At 34.9% G+C, this 18,416-nt stretch overlaps 1 protein-coding gene across 1 annotated transcript in view; it reads right to left on the bottom strand.

Annotated features, from left to right (window-relative positions):
• The window catches only part of LOC120636547, a 41,846-nt gene that overhangs the window by 5,635 nt on the left and 17,795 nt on the right, over positions 1 to 18,416 (bottom strand). Inside the window, exons 9-13 of the mRNA XM_039908077.1 lie at positions 15,609 to 15,612; positions 9,954 to 10,063; positions 6,430 to 6,502; positions 5,207 to 5,289; positions 2,396 to 2,655 (exon numbers count right to left, since the gene is read on the bottom strand). Coding sequence (XP_039764011.1) covers positions 2,396 to 2,655; positions 5,207 to 5,289; positions 6,430 to 6,502; positions 9,954 to 10,063; positions 15,609 to 15,612 — 530 coding nt within the window. The remainder of the gene's footprint in view (positions 1 to 2,395; positions 2,656 to 5,206; positions 5,290 to 6,429; positions 6,503 to 9,953; positions 10,064 to 15,608; positions 15,613 to 18,416) is intronic.

Here is an 18,416-nt window from a genome sequence, read left to right on the forward strand (position 1 = left end):
AATATTATTATAAAAATGATAACTAATTCTAAATTGTGCAAAATTGTGCTCTCTCAGATGATAGCACAATAGACCAAAGAATTGATCTTTAAAATTTACTGTTACGGCACGGCAGGTTAAAAACGGCATGTCAAAATTAATTTATTGACGCAAAGAAATTAAATCTTGCCTCGAAATTACTTACCCGTAAATCGCTTGTCGCCATAAAACCCGTGCATACATAGGTCGCCACCTCACGGCCAATTTATTGATTAGATAATGGCGTAGGGCCACCTATCATCATGCATTTATAAAACTAGAGACATTATCGGCGAAATACAAACCATGTTTCCTTAACAATAGAGATAGTATTTGAACAACGTGTTTAATCAAAGTCTGTGCTTCTGGGTTATGTCTGTAGATCTTGATACAAATATTTTTTACGGGTTGGTACGTGTTTGTCACCTAACGTCTCTTGAACGGTTGGGACAATTTGGATGAAATTTTTTTGGTTTACCTTTATTTCAATGGGTTCCTGTAATGGTTTAAAAACACAATTGGACCAGGTAGGTAGACGTTTTGACAGACAGGCCAACGTTACATGTGTAGGGTCCGCTAGTCTGATTGAAAATCGAAAATTAGAAAAAAGTTTAAATTTCAAAAGACGTTTACTATATCAAATTATATTTACACGCTATTAACCAGATAATGGGCGTTATATCTTATTGCTACTACTTCTTTAAACTATTTTTTAAACTAAATGAACAGGTCTTAAAGTAAAGTAGTCCCTCTTTATCAATGCTTCATGTGGAAGATAGCACTATTTTGAGATTTGTTAATTTAGTTTAGCTTAGAGATTTATTGACAACAGAATTGGCACCATTGGCTACTAACGCTTGATCGTCTGCATGCTTTATTTGACTTGGCTGAATTTGCCACGGGTACATAGTCGCATAAGCATTTAAAAAGTAACCAAAGCTCAGTGTCCAGCCAAAAATAGCAAGGCTTTAAGTGAAGATATTTATTTGATTTAGCTTAAGTTATGTGGGAGAATCATTTTTGTTATTTTCATTAAAAGTTAGAGGCTGTGAATAAATAATTTATATGTTATTTACATACACCAAATATTATAATTAATGTTTGTTTGTCGTCATCTTTGATTTCTCTGATTAGGCTTTCTTTCAATTTAACGAGTGCAAAACCGCGGGAACATACTAGATAATCACATACATAGCCTGTCCTGCCTGTTATAATGTTATTCAGACGACGAAATAAAATGTTACTTATATAATATTAATAGGTGAGAAATATTTCATTTAAATTATAAAAACTCATAAACCTCTTCTTTAAAAAAGAATGAATTAACATAGATTTGATGCCCCTATTTCCGAACAACATAGTTTAAAGTTCTTAGTGTATCTTGAAAACAGGGACTTTAATTAGCGATGAAGCTTTTCTTTTGTCAGAGCAGCTATTCTTAGGCCATACCCAAACAAAAATGTATCTATTGAATACCGTTTAAGTATTAACTCTCGATCGAACTAAAACATAAAGAAGCTTACTTAGTTATTTGTTTACTTGAATATTATTTTTATAGAGTTTTAGGCAGGTATTTGATTTTTCTTTTTTTAATGAATGTGAAGTTGGCGCTTACCTATTACCACTGTACAACTGTGTGACTAAACTCTTCATATATATGTAACTATACTTTTAATATTTAAGTATGTAAGGGTGCAATGTGACTACCAAACTCACCATACACATGTACGATGATTTTGGTGGTCACTATTAACTAATACATACATTTAATATCATTCTAACGAGGGATCGTAGGGTTAACCAAGTTTTTAATATTCCACAGGTGGGCAAATGCGTTTTATATCATAGGACCTCAGTGACTAAGAGTTCAGGTTAGCCATGTTGCTCCTAGAATATCAGCTTTTTAGGGATCAATGAGATTTAATTCTTAATTATTTTTAATTCTGCTACGAATTAGCCCTTGACCATAATCTCAGATGTGGCAAGTTATGATGCAATCTAAGATGGTAACATGCTAACCTGTTAGGGTATGACTGATAAAAAACCATTACGCCAGCGCATGGCATGGTAACCAGCGTGGCCTTAGCCTCCCACCATACAAAATAAATCGACAAAAGACTCACTCTTGAATCCACTAAGAAATGACCAATTAACTATTATATCCGCAAATAGCTTCCCATTCTAAAAACTCCAGATGGCCCATCTGGAGTTTTTAGAATTCTCATTTCAAAAGATTTAGCTTTCTCTGCTGACCAGAAGGGTTGTCAAACCTGTGATATACTTCGCACTTACTTGTCCGAGAGTTCCGTGCAAATTTGGCAACGAAACTCAACGCAACCCTGCCAAGTAATTGTGTGAATATTGTAACGTCACTTACATTTCCACCCTCTCCACTTTAATGCCCCAAGCCTCGGTCGCCTCGTCGAGAGAAATTTGCATATTCCCTGAAATAGTCTCGCGCTCGCTTAGGATCTCGTGAAGCGGCCGTGTACCCATTGTATTCCGGAGAGTTGTTTGCGCCAGCAGTCGGGTTGAATGATGGGCGTTTTCGACGTTAGCGATCGAGATTGTAGCGTTATGTACGCGGTAGTACACGACTGCATCAACCGATACCGTCACTGAGTCCTTAGTCAGCACCTATATAGTAACAATGTTTTCAAACACGGTATTAAGCAATTTTTAGTGAAAAGCAAAAATCCTACTGTAAATTTGTTATTTACTCATGTTTCCTTGTAATGAAATCGAAACCGTTTTCAATAATCAAATTAAAATGTCTAATAGTGTACTTACAATCTAGTAATACATAATAAAATAAATGTACTACGACAATATACACATCGCCGTCTCTCCCCAAAGTTAGCGTAGCTTGTGTCAAGGGTACTAAGAATATGAATACTTATAATATACAGACACTGAAAAACTTTCATGTTCATCACACAAACATTTTTCCCGTTGTGGGAATCGAACCTACTGCCTTAGACTCAGAAAGCAGGGCAAACGATGCAAACTGCGCCAATCGGCCGTCAAACGTACTGTAGTACTTTAGAAGTTTAGTTTAGTAGTCTACTGGATGAATATCTTTGGAAGAAGAAAATATCATAACTAACGTATACTAAAAAAGAAAAGATTAGTGATCAGTTTAACTATTAACCCATTGCCAGTCCTCTACAGGGCAAAAACCTCCTCCCAGAATGAGAAGGGTTTAGGCTGCGGGTACCTAGTTGATGGACTAGGTCCTGGACGTGGTCGCTGGTCCAGTATGGATTGGTAGATTCCACACGCCTTTGAGAACAGTGTAGAGAACTCTCAGGCATGCAGGTTTTCTCACGATGTTTTCCTTCACCGTTGCAGCAAGTGACATTTCGCATAACTCAGTAAAGTTAGAGGTGCGTGGGCGGATTGAAACCGAAGTCCTAACCTATCACTTAATTCTAACCATTATTTGTTAATTATTGAATTCGGTTTTGATTTATTCAATCCTATTCTAAACTATTAACGTATTTTTACCCAGAACAAAATAGTTAGGACAAGCCAACAACCACAACTAGGCATGGTGAGACTCATCCAGAAACCGTGTACTCGACTATAATATTAAAGCATTTAAAACCACTCCACTTATTGTACCATTAATGTTCTAAACGTTTATCGTAAAATGGGAAAAAGTTTGTAAGCTAACAGCATTCTGCGGGGTGTAAATTGAGAGGTGCGCGGTGCGTTTTTTCTGTTTTTGGACACAACGCACCTCATACAATAATGGCTGAATGAGGATTGTATATCCTTAATTTAATGGTAAGACAGTTATTTATTTTATTTGTTTATTTATTGATACAAAATATTACATTATATATAGTATATAGAATCTTCACACCCTTAAGCCGTCATGTCTTGGGACTTTATTATAGCGTAGCTTAATCTATACTCATAATAAAACTGTAACTGGAAGATTTCTGTACATTTAATATATTTTGAAAATTTTGACCAGGGGATGCTTTATTATCAATACGGAGTCCAAAACTGTTTCTGTCTGCCTGTCTGTCCGGGCATCACGTGAAAACTACTGAACGGATTTAAATAAAATTGGTATAGTGCTTGATATCCCGGGTCAACATATAGGATAAGTACTTATTATCCCGATAAACAATCAGTTTCCACCGGGAAATCGGATGAATTTATACTCAATCAATTTTACTTCATACGAGTATCTCCGTTAAATTTGCACCGATTTTAATAATTCTTTTTTATTTGCCAGTGTAATTTTAATGAAGATCTGATGAATACTCTCGGAGATCAAGGACATAATTCTTCACAGATAACAATAGCTAGTCGTAAGGCATATGGGACAACGATCGATTGCATGCGTACCATCCTACTATTATTATAAATGCGAAAGTTTGTGAGAACAGATGTATGGATGGATGGATGTATGTATGGATGGATAGATGGATGGATGTTTGTTACGCTTTAACGCCACAACGAATGAACCGATTTGGCTAAAATTTGGCAGGGATACCTACAATGTAGTCTAGAATAGCTCATAGGCTTCTTCCTATCCCGGAAAAGCAAACAGCTCCTACAGGACAGCATTGCTATTTTTTCCGCATTTGTCTTTCAAAATCCGTGCAACGGAGTTTTAGATTGACGTGGTTTTTTGGAAAAAGCTGTTACGATATTTTTTTTTTTTGGATTGGTAGTAATAATTATGGCTATATAACATCACGCTACAACCAATGGCTACTATCATTAATGAAAAATGTTGCTAAAACTGCAAAGAATATCCTTTTTGAGAGATTCTGAAGCGTGCGATTCGTGAACGGTAAACGTCGGAATTGTCGGAATTGTTGTTTGTTTAAAGTTCTATAAAATATTTTATTTTTTTAAGTCGAATCATTCGCGGACGAAGTCGCGCAGGTCCGCTAGTAAGATAATAATTATTTTAAAAAATAAACAGTGAGTGAGTGATATGAAATCTAGTGAGATATATAGTAAAAAGCATATTTTATCTGGTAATATAGATTTCTTACATAAACTCATTATATGAATATTTTCTAAGTCATTACAAAGTAATGTAATTTTAAAAGACCGAAAAACTAGATTTTAGTTTTATTACACCATGGAAAAGTATTACTTAAAGTGCTAGAAATATGTGCTCGAAAATGACAATGATTTTACAAAAATATTTTTCACCTACCTCCTGAGGTGGCACATCATAGGTCCGGGTTCGAAGATCCACTCGAGCATAGGTGTCAATGCAAGGAAGTATAAAGAAAATGCCTGAAAAACAGGTATACATTAACTCCCTTCCTAATAAACGTTGTACTGCGGTTGCATAGTTACGCAATGTTTTGTCTTCATCTTTCAAATGTCTAATCATTCAGAACAGGGAGAGAGGAAGCAAGGTTTAAAGACATTTATTCTCAAATGAAACAGTTTCACTTAATGAGAAATTAAAATTAACGTAAAGAAGTGGTAATATATTATCTAGTTAGTGTTATACAAAACAAAACATACACAAAAATACGAAAGGTGGCTCGTTTATAAAAAAATTAAACAATGCTTTTTTAGCTTATTTTTAAAAATAATCATAAACTATACTCTAATAGGAAGGTTTTATTTAAATTAGTTATTTTTTCCACTACAAGTTAGCCTTTAAAGCAATCCTATAAATTGTTGATGCAGTATAATATGGTAGTGGTACCTTTAAAGATAAAGCACTTATATAAAACCCATACCTCTAATGATATAGGCACAATCAGTAAACAGGTATAGGCACTGTAAAATAAATTGTATTTCATTAACAGAGAAGTGTATCGTGATCATTAATCCTGTAACGATAGTCGAGTTACCTTCATAATTCTATGACTTATATCCCTCATAATTTAGAATACCAGCGGCAGAAAGGAAAAAAATAGATGCCTTTGAAATGTGGTGTTGGAGAAGGATGCTACGTATACCATGGACCGCTAAGAGAATTAATATATCGATCCTTGAGCAGCTACGTATTACCACCAGGCTCTCCACAAGAATATTATTAGCTACTTTGGTCACATTGCTCGACGCCTACCCAGTAATATGGATGAGTTAACACTTGTAGGTAAGGTGGAGGGTAAAAGGCCACGTGGCCGATCACCTCGTCGCTGGTCTGACCAGGTAAAGTCACTCACAGGCCACCCTATCACAGATGCTAGCAAAAAGGCCGAGGATAGAACAGGATGGCAGGCTGTAGTACAAATCGCTACGAAGGCACTTAAATCCGGACACGACGTAACGTGATTTACTTCAGTAAACGGCGAAGAAAAGAAGAATTTAGAATTCAGATCTGTATTTGAGTGTTAAAACCTAACTACTTTGACAATTGTTCATTCAACCAAATCCAAAATAAATAAGAAAAAAATAATTTTAATTAATATTCACCAGGTCCCTTAGCTCCACCGGATAGCAGCCTTCCCAAACGAAAGATTACGGCCCTCTCATATTCTTGCACGACCTTGGAGAGAAGAAGATATAAATGGTTATTATAACTACTCGTAGGACCCGTGAACGTCGGGGTCACAAGGTGCTGGAGTGGTGACCACTCACTGAAAAGCGTTGTGTTGGTCTACCAACCAACTGACAACTTGGGGACACCCCCATTAGGTTGTTACCCCCGCTTACTGCAAGCTCTAAGATGGTAGTAGGCTAATTCCCGTTTTCAATAAACCTAGGCATCGCCTAAATATAATGCCTACAGATTTCAGCGATAGCTATGGAAAAAAAAACTTAAAGGTGATAACTATTGGTGAACGGTTGAGGTATGCCTAGGAATCTCCTTAGATAAGGCGTTACTTAGTTAGACATTGCTTGATTTGTCGTTAATTAAAACGGGCATTAGAGTATGATCTCAGGAACTACTGGTCTGTCGTACCGTGTTATAGGAGAAAAGTCTTTGTCTGTAGGTTAACGAACCAAAGATGAACCAGACCAGACCACAAAAAATTTACAAACTACCTCTGCCGGATATCGAACCCGGGGCCTTCCACACAGGTTTATGACAGAAGGTAAGATAATTCAGAAAATACACTATACTTGAGATGGAGACTACAATAACTACCACGATATGATGTAAAAATAATATCGTATTGTGGTGTCTATAGCTTATAGCACAGTCAAAACCTCTTAATGTGGGTCACGAGGCAGGTAGGTACTATACAAGCTATACTACAACCTATATCCCGTGGTATTTAACTCAATTATTGACCTATTTCCGAGTTCTACGAGAGGTAATGGAAATTTTGCTGTAAATTAACGCTTTAGTAGTTTTGAAAATATGCCGCTTTATACTCAACGCATCACTCGCTGGTAAGCCCTCACAAAGAACGAATAGGTTTTGTTTTGTTTGCCTCTAAAGTTTCTCTACTTATTTCAAGTTTTCACTTCACTTGTGAAGACCTTGAAGCTGGGGTGGGACGTTTAAATGAGGCATTCGGTCTACTCAGAAATTAAAGTTATTGTAGACATAATTTTATAAAATAGAATCCAGGTAGTGCGACTCCGACGCGCACATAGCACCTAGAGTTGCGTAATTTGGGAGGAAACTAACTAGATAGAGAACAATAAATAGATATTAGGTTAAATCTAAGACTAGTATCTTAGCTAGATCTTAACTAGATAGAGAACAATAAATAGATATTAGGTTAAATCTAAGTCTAAGAATAGTATACCACGTGTAAATGAAAACCAAAATAGTACATCAGATGCTTTACAGGTTATATATTATTATTTACATATTATTTACTGTCTCTAAAACTTATCTGTGAAACTGAAACTAATAGTTTTTGAGTAAACCATTGCCGTAGTTTTTACTGAAAGAAATCAGATACAGCCTGACTACTACTAACTACTATTAGGTACGCGTGGTGTAGCGTAGGTACTATGCACGTGTCAGTTTATTATCAATAGGGTTGTTGGGGTGTAAACCCTTAGAATATTTTGAATTAGTTTGTATGGAAAAATGATTCTTTTACTTTAATATTTTTACATGGTGATTGCTTATGCAATATACTTATGCACTCTTCAACAGTATTTCGTAATTCTGTTACACGTTGTATAACAGAAAATACCGGTCCGATTTAAAAACTTATTACAGTGTTGGTTAGTTCTTTCGTTCGTTCATTCTTATAGTTTTTAAATAAGGCTAAGCTATATATCACCACACTAAGACCAAGGAGCATAGCATTAATGAAGGAGGTATCAAAATCGGGTTTGATTTCCTTTAGAGGGCTTCCGCTGCGCGCGCTGCAGAAACGGTTAAGGTTTTGATAAAATCATGTCTGAAAAAATTGTTCTAATTTCAAAATTTTTAAAAATAATCAGAGACAGCATGTGTGTGTCTTTTAAGTTGACGTATACTATGTGGAAAAAGTCGCGAGGGACCACTGGCAATTTACTAAGTAGGTATGTTTGTAAATAGTTATTGCTTATTATACACAAAACAATATTATTTCAGATTTTATGATTTGCAAACTTCGGAGAAAGAAGCAGGGTTGGTGTTTTTTGACTGATTAAAATTTTTCATAATCATTGAAAACAGTGGTGGTGGTTGGTAGGTACAAATTGAAACCTTCGTGGGTAGATCCATTTGAAATTTCACTTTTTTGTGTTTTTGTATTCATTTGAATAAAGTTGAACGAGAAATATCTCAAAAAATTCAAAATTTCAAGTTAATAGGAAGTGTTTATTAGTATGAGGTTGAGAAAAATATAGTTTTTAATAAACGTTAATTACGACTTTGGTAATGAATACCATAAAAATCCAATAAAGAATTTAACATAATATTATGCTTTGATTTAAAACGATTTTTTTATGATTTAGAGGCAAATAGGCTGACTTAATCCGGCATATTTTGGTTTAAATCTCGTCTCAATGTTCGTCGCTTTGTTATGAACTGTATTATCATAAGCAACGGTTGGCCGTGACTTTGTCGGTGTATCGAGCTTTGTGTAACTATTAAGTTCATCCGCACCGCCGCGCTGCTGCGAAATAATATTTCCTTTTCAGGGAGCTTGTTACTATCGCTTGAAGCAAAACTTCAATATTATTATACCTACAATATTTTTGCAATGTGAATAAAAAAAGGATTTCTTGAGATTTAGGGGCATAGTCCGTCACTGCATCTTTTATATTCTTATTTTTTATTTCATTGTCGAATCTCGCTTCAATTTCTATAAAATGTATTATTGTAAGCAACGATTGACCCGACAGTGTTTTTTTTTTATACTACGACAATACACACATCGCCATCTAGCCCTAAAGTAAGCGTAGCTTGTGTTATGGGTACTAAGTTAGCTGATGAATATTTATTTGAATAATATACATAAATACTTAGAATATACATATAAACACGTTTACCTGACTTCGTGTAACTAATAAGTTTTATTTATGATATAGTATGCGAATAGACCGGCAGCGATCATTCGAGATGATATTTAAGTATGTGCACGAGTCCATGTTTGGCGCCATAAAATACAATTCTGTCCCCAGAATTAATAAAACTGACCCATATGTCGCCTTCAAAACATAATCATAGACAAACTACAACTATTTCCTTTTTTAAATAGTTATAAAAAATAATTACAAATCATTCTACCTACAGTATAGTCTATAGTTACATTCGGCACAATTTCTTGGACTTTTTCGCTTTAGCATTCACTTTGAAATTTTCGCAATATTTGTGAAAAATAAGACATCTGATAAACTGTAACTTATACCGTAAAAGATTATCACAAATTTTCTTAAAGGTTTGATAAAATTAACTCTGGAAGAAATCGAATTAAATATTAATATATTCACTCAAAATAAATATTCAAACAAACAGCTATCGAAATAAGTTAATTAAGAAATAATGATGTTAAATCGCCGAGCCATTTTAAAATTGTCAACTTAATTTACACAAAGCTCACCTTAAAGCATACGAAGAGTGAAAACGGCATCGTTGCCAGGACCACAATCCACGACAGCACAACCAGGATCTTACCGCACGTCTTGGATTCGGAGGCCGAATCATCATTGGCTTAAAAAAAAAAAAAACTTAAGTACAGAAATCTGAGACCGCTGAGTATAAGATTTTTTTAATTTCAATATTTACTTCCAATTATATGAGGGTTTAGCTGTGGCCGGCTAGACATTTCGATCAAAGTAGTCATAGTGTGAACTTTAAATAAAGTCACCGATCGTAAAATACTGACGAATACGTCATACACCACGGGTTATCCGTTGACGACTGGCCCAAACCACCAAACAACATTGTAGTAGGCTATGAGCTCATTAGAAATTCACATGGGAAATGAAATATGACATTTCGAACATTAACTTCGATTGAAACATATTTTTTTAACTTGAATTTTTATATTTTACAACTTTTCATTTAATTCGGTAAACGTATTATTCATACTCACTAGATGACTCCGCAACTACCATCGTGGTGGAATCGGAATATCGCGCCAGGGTTGCAATTTATACACGTCTGTTCGTAATGGAAGAAGGGAGTTTACTGCCAGGAAGCTGTGGGCGTCAAAGAATAAAAGGGGAATCGCTAGCAAAATATCTTTTTGTGAAAAATTATCAAAGCCAATGAATAAAAACAAAATGCATCCAGTTATTTTTGGTAAATCTTGTTCCAGGCAAATACGTGAATGTTTTAAAATACGGCGTAAAAACGCTAACCGACTGGCAATATTTGCTTTACAAATGGATTAAAAAACAACATCGGCTCTATTTCACATGTTTTTTCTTATTTACTTTGTGAATAAAGTCAACATAAACAACGTTTGTATTTATAAATACAGATCGTACCGCGTACATACAATTAGTTAAAAGCAGTTGCAGAAATGTTAATAAACCCTGGATAGACCGAATAAAATAATGATAAAAATCCTTTTTTGAATCTCGTGTGAAGTATTTTATTTGTATTTTCTCTTACCTTGAAATAAAAAAAAATAAGAAACGAGAAATCCTGGTATAATTCTCCAATAATAATAATAATTATATTGATTTATAGAGTTCAATGAAAATTATATAGAGTGGTGGGAGTATTAGCTACCAGCTATATTCTTTTTGATGATTGAGATTCACGATTTTGGATTACATTCATATAATTTCAAGCGTTTATTTATTTATTCATGAGACACACCACCAATTGTCACAACATTCATAAAAAAATAAAGTGCTAGAACAACAGATTCTGTCTAGTCAATTATGGGTGTACATACAGCATTATCATTATTACCTATCTCCGCTCAAAAAAAAAGCGTTTGCGAATTAATAGCTTAGCAACTAGTTCGGTGTTTGAAAAAGCAAGTTTATGATGGTTTGAGATGGAATGGATAGCGTAACTTCGTACTGGCGTTGAGTTTAGGATATATGTAGATAATTTTGTTGTTTATTGGCATTACTAGGATATTTTTATCACTTTATCATTAATTCAACTTTCTAATAATGTTGCGTTTAAGTTAATGGTAAAAAAGAAAACAATATAATGTATAAATGAGAAACAATATAATATAATGATTGATTAAAATCTACAATACGCTGTTATTAGTTTTCATGAGGCTTTTAAACACTTGTTTGTTATTGATAGTTCCATTTAACCAACTGGCATACTGTTATGACTGGAAATATCTTTCAGAAGCTGGATTTAAGTACATTTTCTTCAAAAAAGATACTCAATTAATGCTGGTATAATATCGCTTCATGCATTAGGTACAATAATTTAATTAGAGCTTACAGTTACATTATATTTTATTAGCTACAGTAATCCCTTTAGAGACAATTTAAATGGAGGCAGCTCTATTTAATTAAAAAGAACAGTAGTGAACCTCATATGTTAAACTCTAACAAAAGTAATTACTTAATAGTGCTTATATATTAGTAGCTGACTATGGGTATCTGGTATATGTTATATTATCAAAATTAAGCTTAATTTGTCTGTGTGTTGTGTGGTGTAATTTATAATTTCTTCAACCCTTATACTCCTCACCAAACAGATCTACGGCAATATACCCTCTACGCACGTTTCGCTCCGAAACCGGAGCATCCTCAGGAGATGTTGACTTTACAATGAATAATTGTTAAGTCAACTTAACAATTATTCATACACCACACAGATTCTCCTGCTTTTCGCGGAGTATAGCAAATTAAGTTTAATTTTGATAATATATCATGGATTTCCGCAAAGTAACGCCTGCTTCTATCCAATATCTGGTATATGGTAATCATGTTATCTTTTATTATTAACAAGAGAGTGTTTAATAACACTTTTGCGCAGTTATGCTAGCAAAAGAATTGAATTAGATGTTTTAGTTAATATTTTTTATATAAGTTATAAGCATTTCGCTAAGAAAAAGAACGTTATTCAACGTACAATTTGTTCGTAGTGCCGCTACTGGAAGGCATAAAATATTTACATAGAATAATAGCGCGGAGCCTCGATATTGGCTTGACATAGCCCACTTTAGTCCCGTCACTCCTAACGTGTGTCACCTCTTGTTTATTTATCATAATATTGATTGAAAATGTTATATTTTTGTCCGTGAAAATATTTCCAAGAACTTCTGCTCTCTACTTATTCTTTGGCATGTTTCGATTGTGATCCGCCCCATCCCAACGTGGAGTTGGGGCAAGTGATACTATCTACTTGGAAGGAACAATGCAGCTAGTTAACTAACACACTGGAAAATCTAGATACAGTTATTAAAGAAGTGGTGATTGGGCTAAATTGGCTTGGAATCCAGCACAGTTTGTTTGATGTGGACATTTTTAAGGACGCCTGGTGGCAGAGAAAGCATGTGATTTTACTTAAACTTAAGAGATGATGAAGTGCTTAAAGTCGCGACGCAGCCTGGAAGTTGTTACATTGATTGAAACTTTAAATGCTTTTTCACTACGTCACTACCATTTTTTTTAGCTGGCTGTAGTGACTGGATGTGCATCGCATCGTGTCAATACTTCAAGTTTGTCAAAACATGTTCATGAAAACTTACTATTTAACACGTAGAAGATAACGTTTTTCGGTAAGAGGGAAATCGAAATGTACTGTTGTATTGTTAGTTAATTACCCTCTTTCGTAAAATACTTTTCTCGTAACTTATTATCTCGGATTCAAAGCTCAATCTCCCATGTGTAATTATTATAGGTCCTGGTTCCGATTTTCGGCAGGAGCAATTTGCGTGCCGGTACGAAGGCACTCAGACGCCGTTACGGGTTAAATATAACTCCCATATCAGTTTATAGTTGCAACGCGCCATGGATGTTGTGACATTGATTGAAACTTTGAATGCTTTTTCTACCACCGCTACCATCTTTTTTAGCTGGCTGTTGATATACTAGATAGATGATAGGTGATTCTAGAATCACCTTATATAAATAAACACAAAGAATGTAAAATTATCTACTAAAACTGAGCACCGTAAAACTCTGGTGTAATGAAATAAAGTTTTTGATGCTGCAGCGTAATACTGGTCCTAAATAATGTCCTCTATTTATCTTTTAAAGTAGAACGACTCCCAAACTTTATCGGGATATTGCGGTTCAGATATTATGTAGAGCAAGCATAAAATAAAAACAAAAAGTTGTGAGTGGATCGTAAGTGTATATACGCGAATGAATTGAAATTTCTTTGGCTTATTTTCAGAGTATGATTTATGCTAAAGGTCAGTTTGTAATTATACTGAAGATATGCAATTAACTGAAATCACTAATTTTTATTGTAATGTTGTATAATTAAAGCCCATCATCTTACTCTGCGGCAGTGTGGTGAGTTTAAGCTCTTAACACCTATCCGAGGCCTTGAAAGAGGCTGAGAATGACGATGAAGATAAATATAAATATGAATCTCAAATTGAACCTAACGTTTAAGTGTTGCAGTGTTTATGAAATTGAAAGAATCGCTACGGGCGATAATAATATAGTTTTTATTAAGTTGGAGTTGGTTAATAAAAGAACAAGAAACGTGACAAGCCAACAAAGCGAATTGCACAATTTTTATTTTGAAATGTCGATTGTTTCCCGAATAACACAGTTTGAGGGTTGTGCAAGTAGTTCCTTTACAGATACATATGCAGTTAGGACTGCTTTGAGATTTAAATGTCACTAGAAACTAGACATGCATATTCATGTCACCCTTTAACCTTTAGGTGGGATATAAACTTGGAACAGATAATTTCCCATGAGAGCGTTTTGATTTGCCGCGTAAAGTATATTTCATACACATAAAGGCCTGTAAACTGCGGTCAAATTTATAGATAGGCACAAATAATGTTACTTCATTAAGGCAGCTTAATATTAAGTTATATTTTAATGGCTTACTGGTAAAAAGAAAATTTCATTACCACCATTATTTGCCATTAAAAAACGAGTATTATCTTAGTAGTGGTATAAACCTTTACATTTTCTCAATCCCTTGTGATGCGAGTGAAGCTTTTGCCAGGCACTGTCAAGTAAACCTAGGTGTACTAAAATATATTTTATATATTGTCAACTCCTTTACCAATCAGCAATCCGCACAGACCAGGTGGACTACGGCCTTGTGGTGGGGCTCGCTTTGGCGGATGCACTTGGACCCCTCAGGATCTTTTGTACGGACATTGTGGGAGGAGACACGTGGCCTGTAGTGAGACGGTAATAGGCGGATATGATGATGATGAATCGCCTTTAAAACCAGACACTGACACCAAGAAAACCTTCTCAAATACCTAGTTTTATCAGGCACCTTTGTCATACATTGTTTCACGTTTCGGTTAGATTTTTGACCTTGCTGATTTTCCCATGCATCCTCGCACCTAAACAATTCTGTGTTTTGTAAGAAAACGTATCTACCTACATATTTATTTCGTTATAGGTTAGTTGTTAGGACTTCGGCTTCACTTTGGGGGGCCAGAAATCGAATCCCAGCACGCACCCTTGAATGTAAGCTATGTGCGTTTTAAGAAATTCATATATCACTTGTTTCAACGGAGAAGGTAAACATCGTTCGGAAACCTGCATGCCTGAGAGTTCTCCATAATGTTCTCCGATGAGTGTGAAGTCCACTAATCTTCACTGGGCCAGCGTGGTGGACCATGGCCTAAGCCCTTCTTATTGTGAAGGGAGACCCGTGCCCTGCAGTGGGCCGGTAATGGGTTGATATGATGATTTATTTGGTTGGTTAAATTCGTTGGTTAAATATGATGAATTATATTTTACCAACGAATCGTACAACTAACTTTGTTTGTAAAGAATTCTTCCTGGTTTCTAATAAACTATTCTGGCATTTGACAAGGGTTCATTTTTACCACTTTTGTAACGGAACCCTCATAATAGTGTACATAAAATGCCAGCAAGAGTTGATTAATAGGCACTTGGTGTAGCTTTTTTATCTATAGGTGTGGTCCATTCTTGACCTCAATATACCAGTGTTGTTATAAAAATCGATGGACATAATTAACAATCAACTAATGACATGAAAGATATCCACGCAACTATAAACTATGATGTTCATCATATCATCATCAGCTTATTAGCGTTCCACAGCTGGGCACAGGTATTGTCACATTTATGCCGAGGAATTTTTGAACATAGACCTACCTACTTACCTGCCTTTATGCCTGGTGGGCTCTAACGATTCCTTAACCTGGCTGTGTAGTCCATGGACTATTAAAAATAAGTCTGACTATTAAGAAGGTTGCAAGTTATGAATAATTTGGTTATGTTTAAAATAACGTAACATATTTTTTTTGTATACTTAGTTCTATTTATTTCTAATATAATTTTAGTAATTTGCGGACAATGATGTGGGTTTTGTGATAGAACTATTTTATTTTAAGCTTATCATATTGGTTAATTACGTGCAATCTCTAATAAAAAAATAAAATATGACAATGTTAACCAGAAATAGTTTATTTTTATCCTTCCTACAATTGAGCTGACAGTTGGCACAGGGAGAACTTGCATCCTCGATATCACGGAATCCTCACACATACATACAAGCGCAATGACACCTTGGAAGAGTAGGAATTGTTGTATGTTGGGAATTATGTTTATACAAAGTAGCAGATTGAGACCTGGCTTGAACTAACCACTAACATAATATCGGGACTATGATTAACCTTTCTATTTACAGTCGTAATATTAGAAACCTATAATAGGTACCTAGAGGTCAAGTATCGGTCAATATCAAGTCGTGAACTTATTGATTTATACGTTTCCTTTGTATATCTCTGCTTTGAACTGTTCGTAATAGTGTTTTAAAATTTAATGTTAACTTGCGTAAATACCCACGATCCGTAGTTAAATCACTAAAGGCATTTAGGTGCCAACATTTAGTATTATAACACAGGTAAGTATAGTAGCTTTTTGTGACACAGCATCTACTACCGCCATGCTGCTGGTGTAATAAAAGCCATATTAGGCCTAATAATAAATAGAGCATATTAGAGCATTATGCAGGACTTGTTCCTTCCATGCCCTGCGAAGTGATACTCTGTTGCAGGAGATGGTTTTCCAGTAATCACCAGGTAGGCATCTTTTTGGCCCGTCAATTATCACTTTAAAAATATAGGTATATAGATAAACATTTCGTATTTTTGGACAGCAAATAACTTAGCCATGTGTTGGGCTATACCTCCCTACCTACTCTGGTGCAAGCTCCTCATCCGTGCGATGTCCACGCGCTTTCGTCAGAGAAGTCCTTATGGGTAAAATCTACTGATAAGTCGATACGTCCTCATGAGAAAGCTCTGTGACAACGATATTATGCTTGGAGTATTGATTTAACCAAAGAAATACATATTATAACATATTAAGATGTAATTTAAATCCGTGTATTTCTTTAGTGGTATATTTAAATATATATATAATCGTGTCACATATCCTGGGCGCTTGTTACTGATAAACTTGTTTTTATATGAGTTATATGAGTCTTACTTTTGACGACTATCGTGTTTGGAAAACAAAATTGAAGTCTAGGTTGGCTCGGCTTGATTGCTTATTCAACTTTGCATATATGCCGTAACTGTGTTCCAAACATGAGCGGTTCGTATCAGAAACCAGGACCAAAATTTAAATGTTAATAATCATAATTATCTATAATAAGCCAAATGAAAATATTACGCTTTTAATTATTGGCATTTTGGTGTTTAAAGAAATATGCCAGAATGAATTGAATTTGTATTTAATTAAAGTTGAATTATTCTACAGACACTATACTATTTGAAATCGCAGTCGGCTGTAAACGCTTATCGTGGCAGTTTGAAGTACGAGTAATAAGCATTTTTCTTACACTAGCTGTAGAACGAGCGCCATGTAGGTCAACTCGACACTTGGCTTTTTTGCCATCAAAGACCCGTGTCTCTTTACAGATTCATAATAATTATAATTTATTCTTCATAGCTTGATGTGGCTTCTTGACGGCGTCAGACTGTAAGCAAGACAGAATTAACATATTTTGCTCCAGTAGTCCATAGACATATTGACAGTTACAATGGAAAATTCCACTGCTTTTCTAGGAGGATCTAATTTTAGGATTGTAACCTACAGTGAGGTAGCTAAATAGAGACTAGCGGGTTAGCTCAGCTCAGCTGCCCATGCAATTAGGAAAATTAGACAGCTTGAAACCGCCAGGCTTGTTTATTTTGCGAATTTACATGTCCTAAGGGATCTTGTTTTGGGGTAAAACTGCTGATATTTAAAATAGAAATATATTCCAATAGAGGTTTTTTTTTTCTTCTTTTCTGCTGGGGCTCTGCTAGGAGGAGATATTACTTTTACAAATAAGCTGTACGATCGATATACAAACTTAGAGCCCGTGAACGCACACACTCCGTTAAATATGAAAACTCATAGTGGCTTCATAACGTCCTTGTTAACTTTAAGTTATTAAACACTGACGTACGGACAATGACTATTTTGAAGGTAATTTTGGAATTTTGAAAAATTTGGTAATTTGGTAAATTAGGAAAATTGAAAGTTACTAAAAAACAGAAACTTGACGTTTAAAGTTAATATTAATTTTTCCAAGTACAACTACTTTAGGTACTTTAGGTGTAGTTAGAAAAAAATAATTTAAAATTTTGTATTTTGACAGGATCAATGAACAAACATTTATATTGGCACCGACTCATTGGTTCGAAAACAGTGAAAGCGCATGAACGGGCATATGAGATAACCTTGTATTGCTGACATGACACTACAATTTAATTGAATTCAACTAGCGATAGCATGTAGCTATAGTTTATCCGTTCTAACAAGGTTATGCCCTATTTTCTAAATGACAAAAATAGGACTTTCTTTTGTGTTATTCTTTATGGTGTTCTTAGAGATGGTGTTTTATTTGTGGATCAAATTAGTGTAAATTTTCGTTTGCAGGAACATAATATATTCCTTTATATTGA

The sequence above is a fragment of the Pararge aegeria genome, chromosome Z (assembly GCF_905163445.1).
Source record: "Pararge aegeria chromosome Z, ilParAegt1.1, whole genome shotgun sequence".
Taxonomy (NCBI): Eukaryota; Metazoa; Arthropoda; class Insecta; order Lepidoptera; family Nymphalidae; genus Pararge; species Pararge aegeria.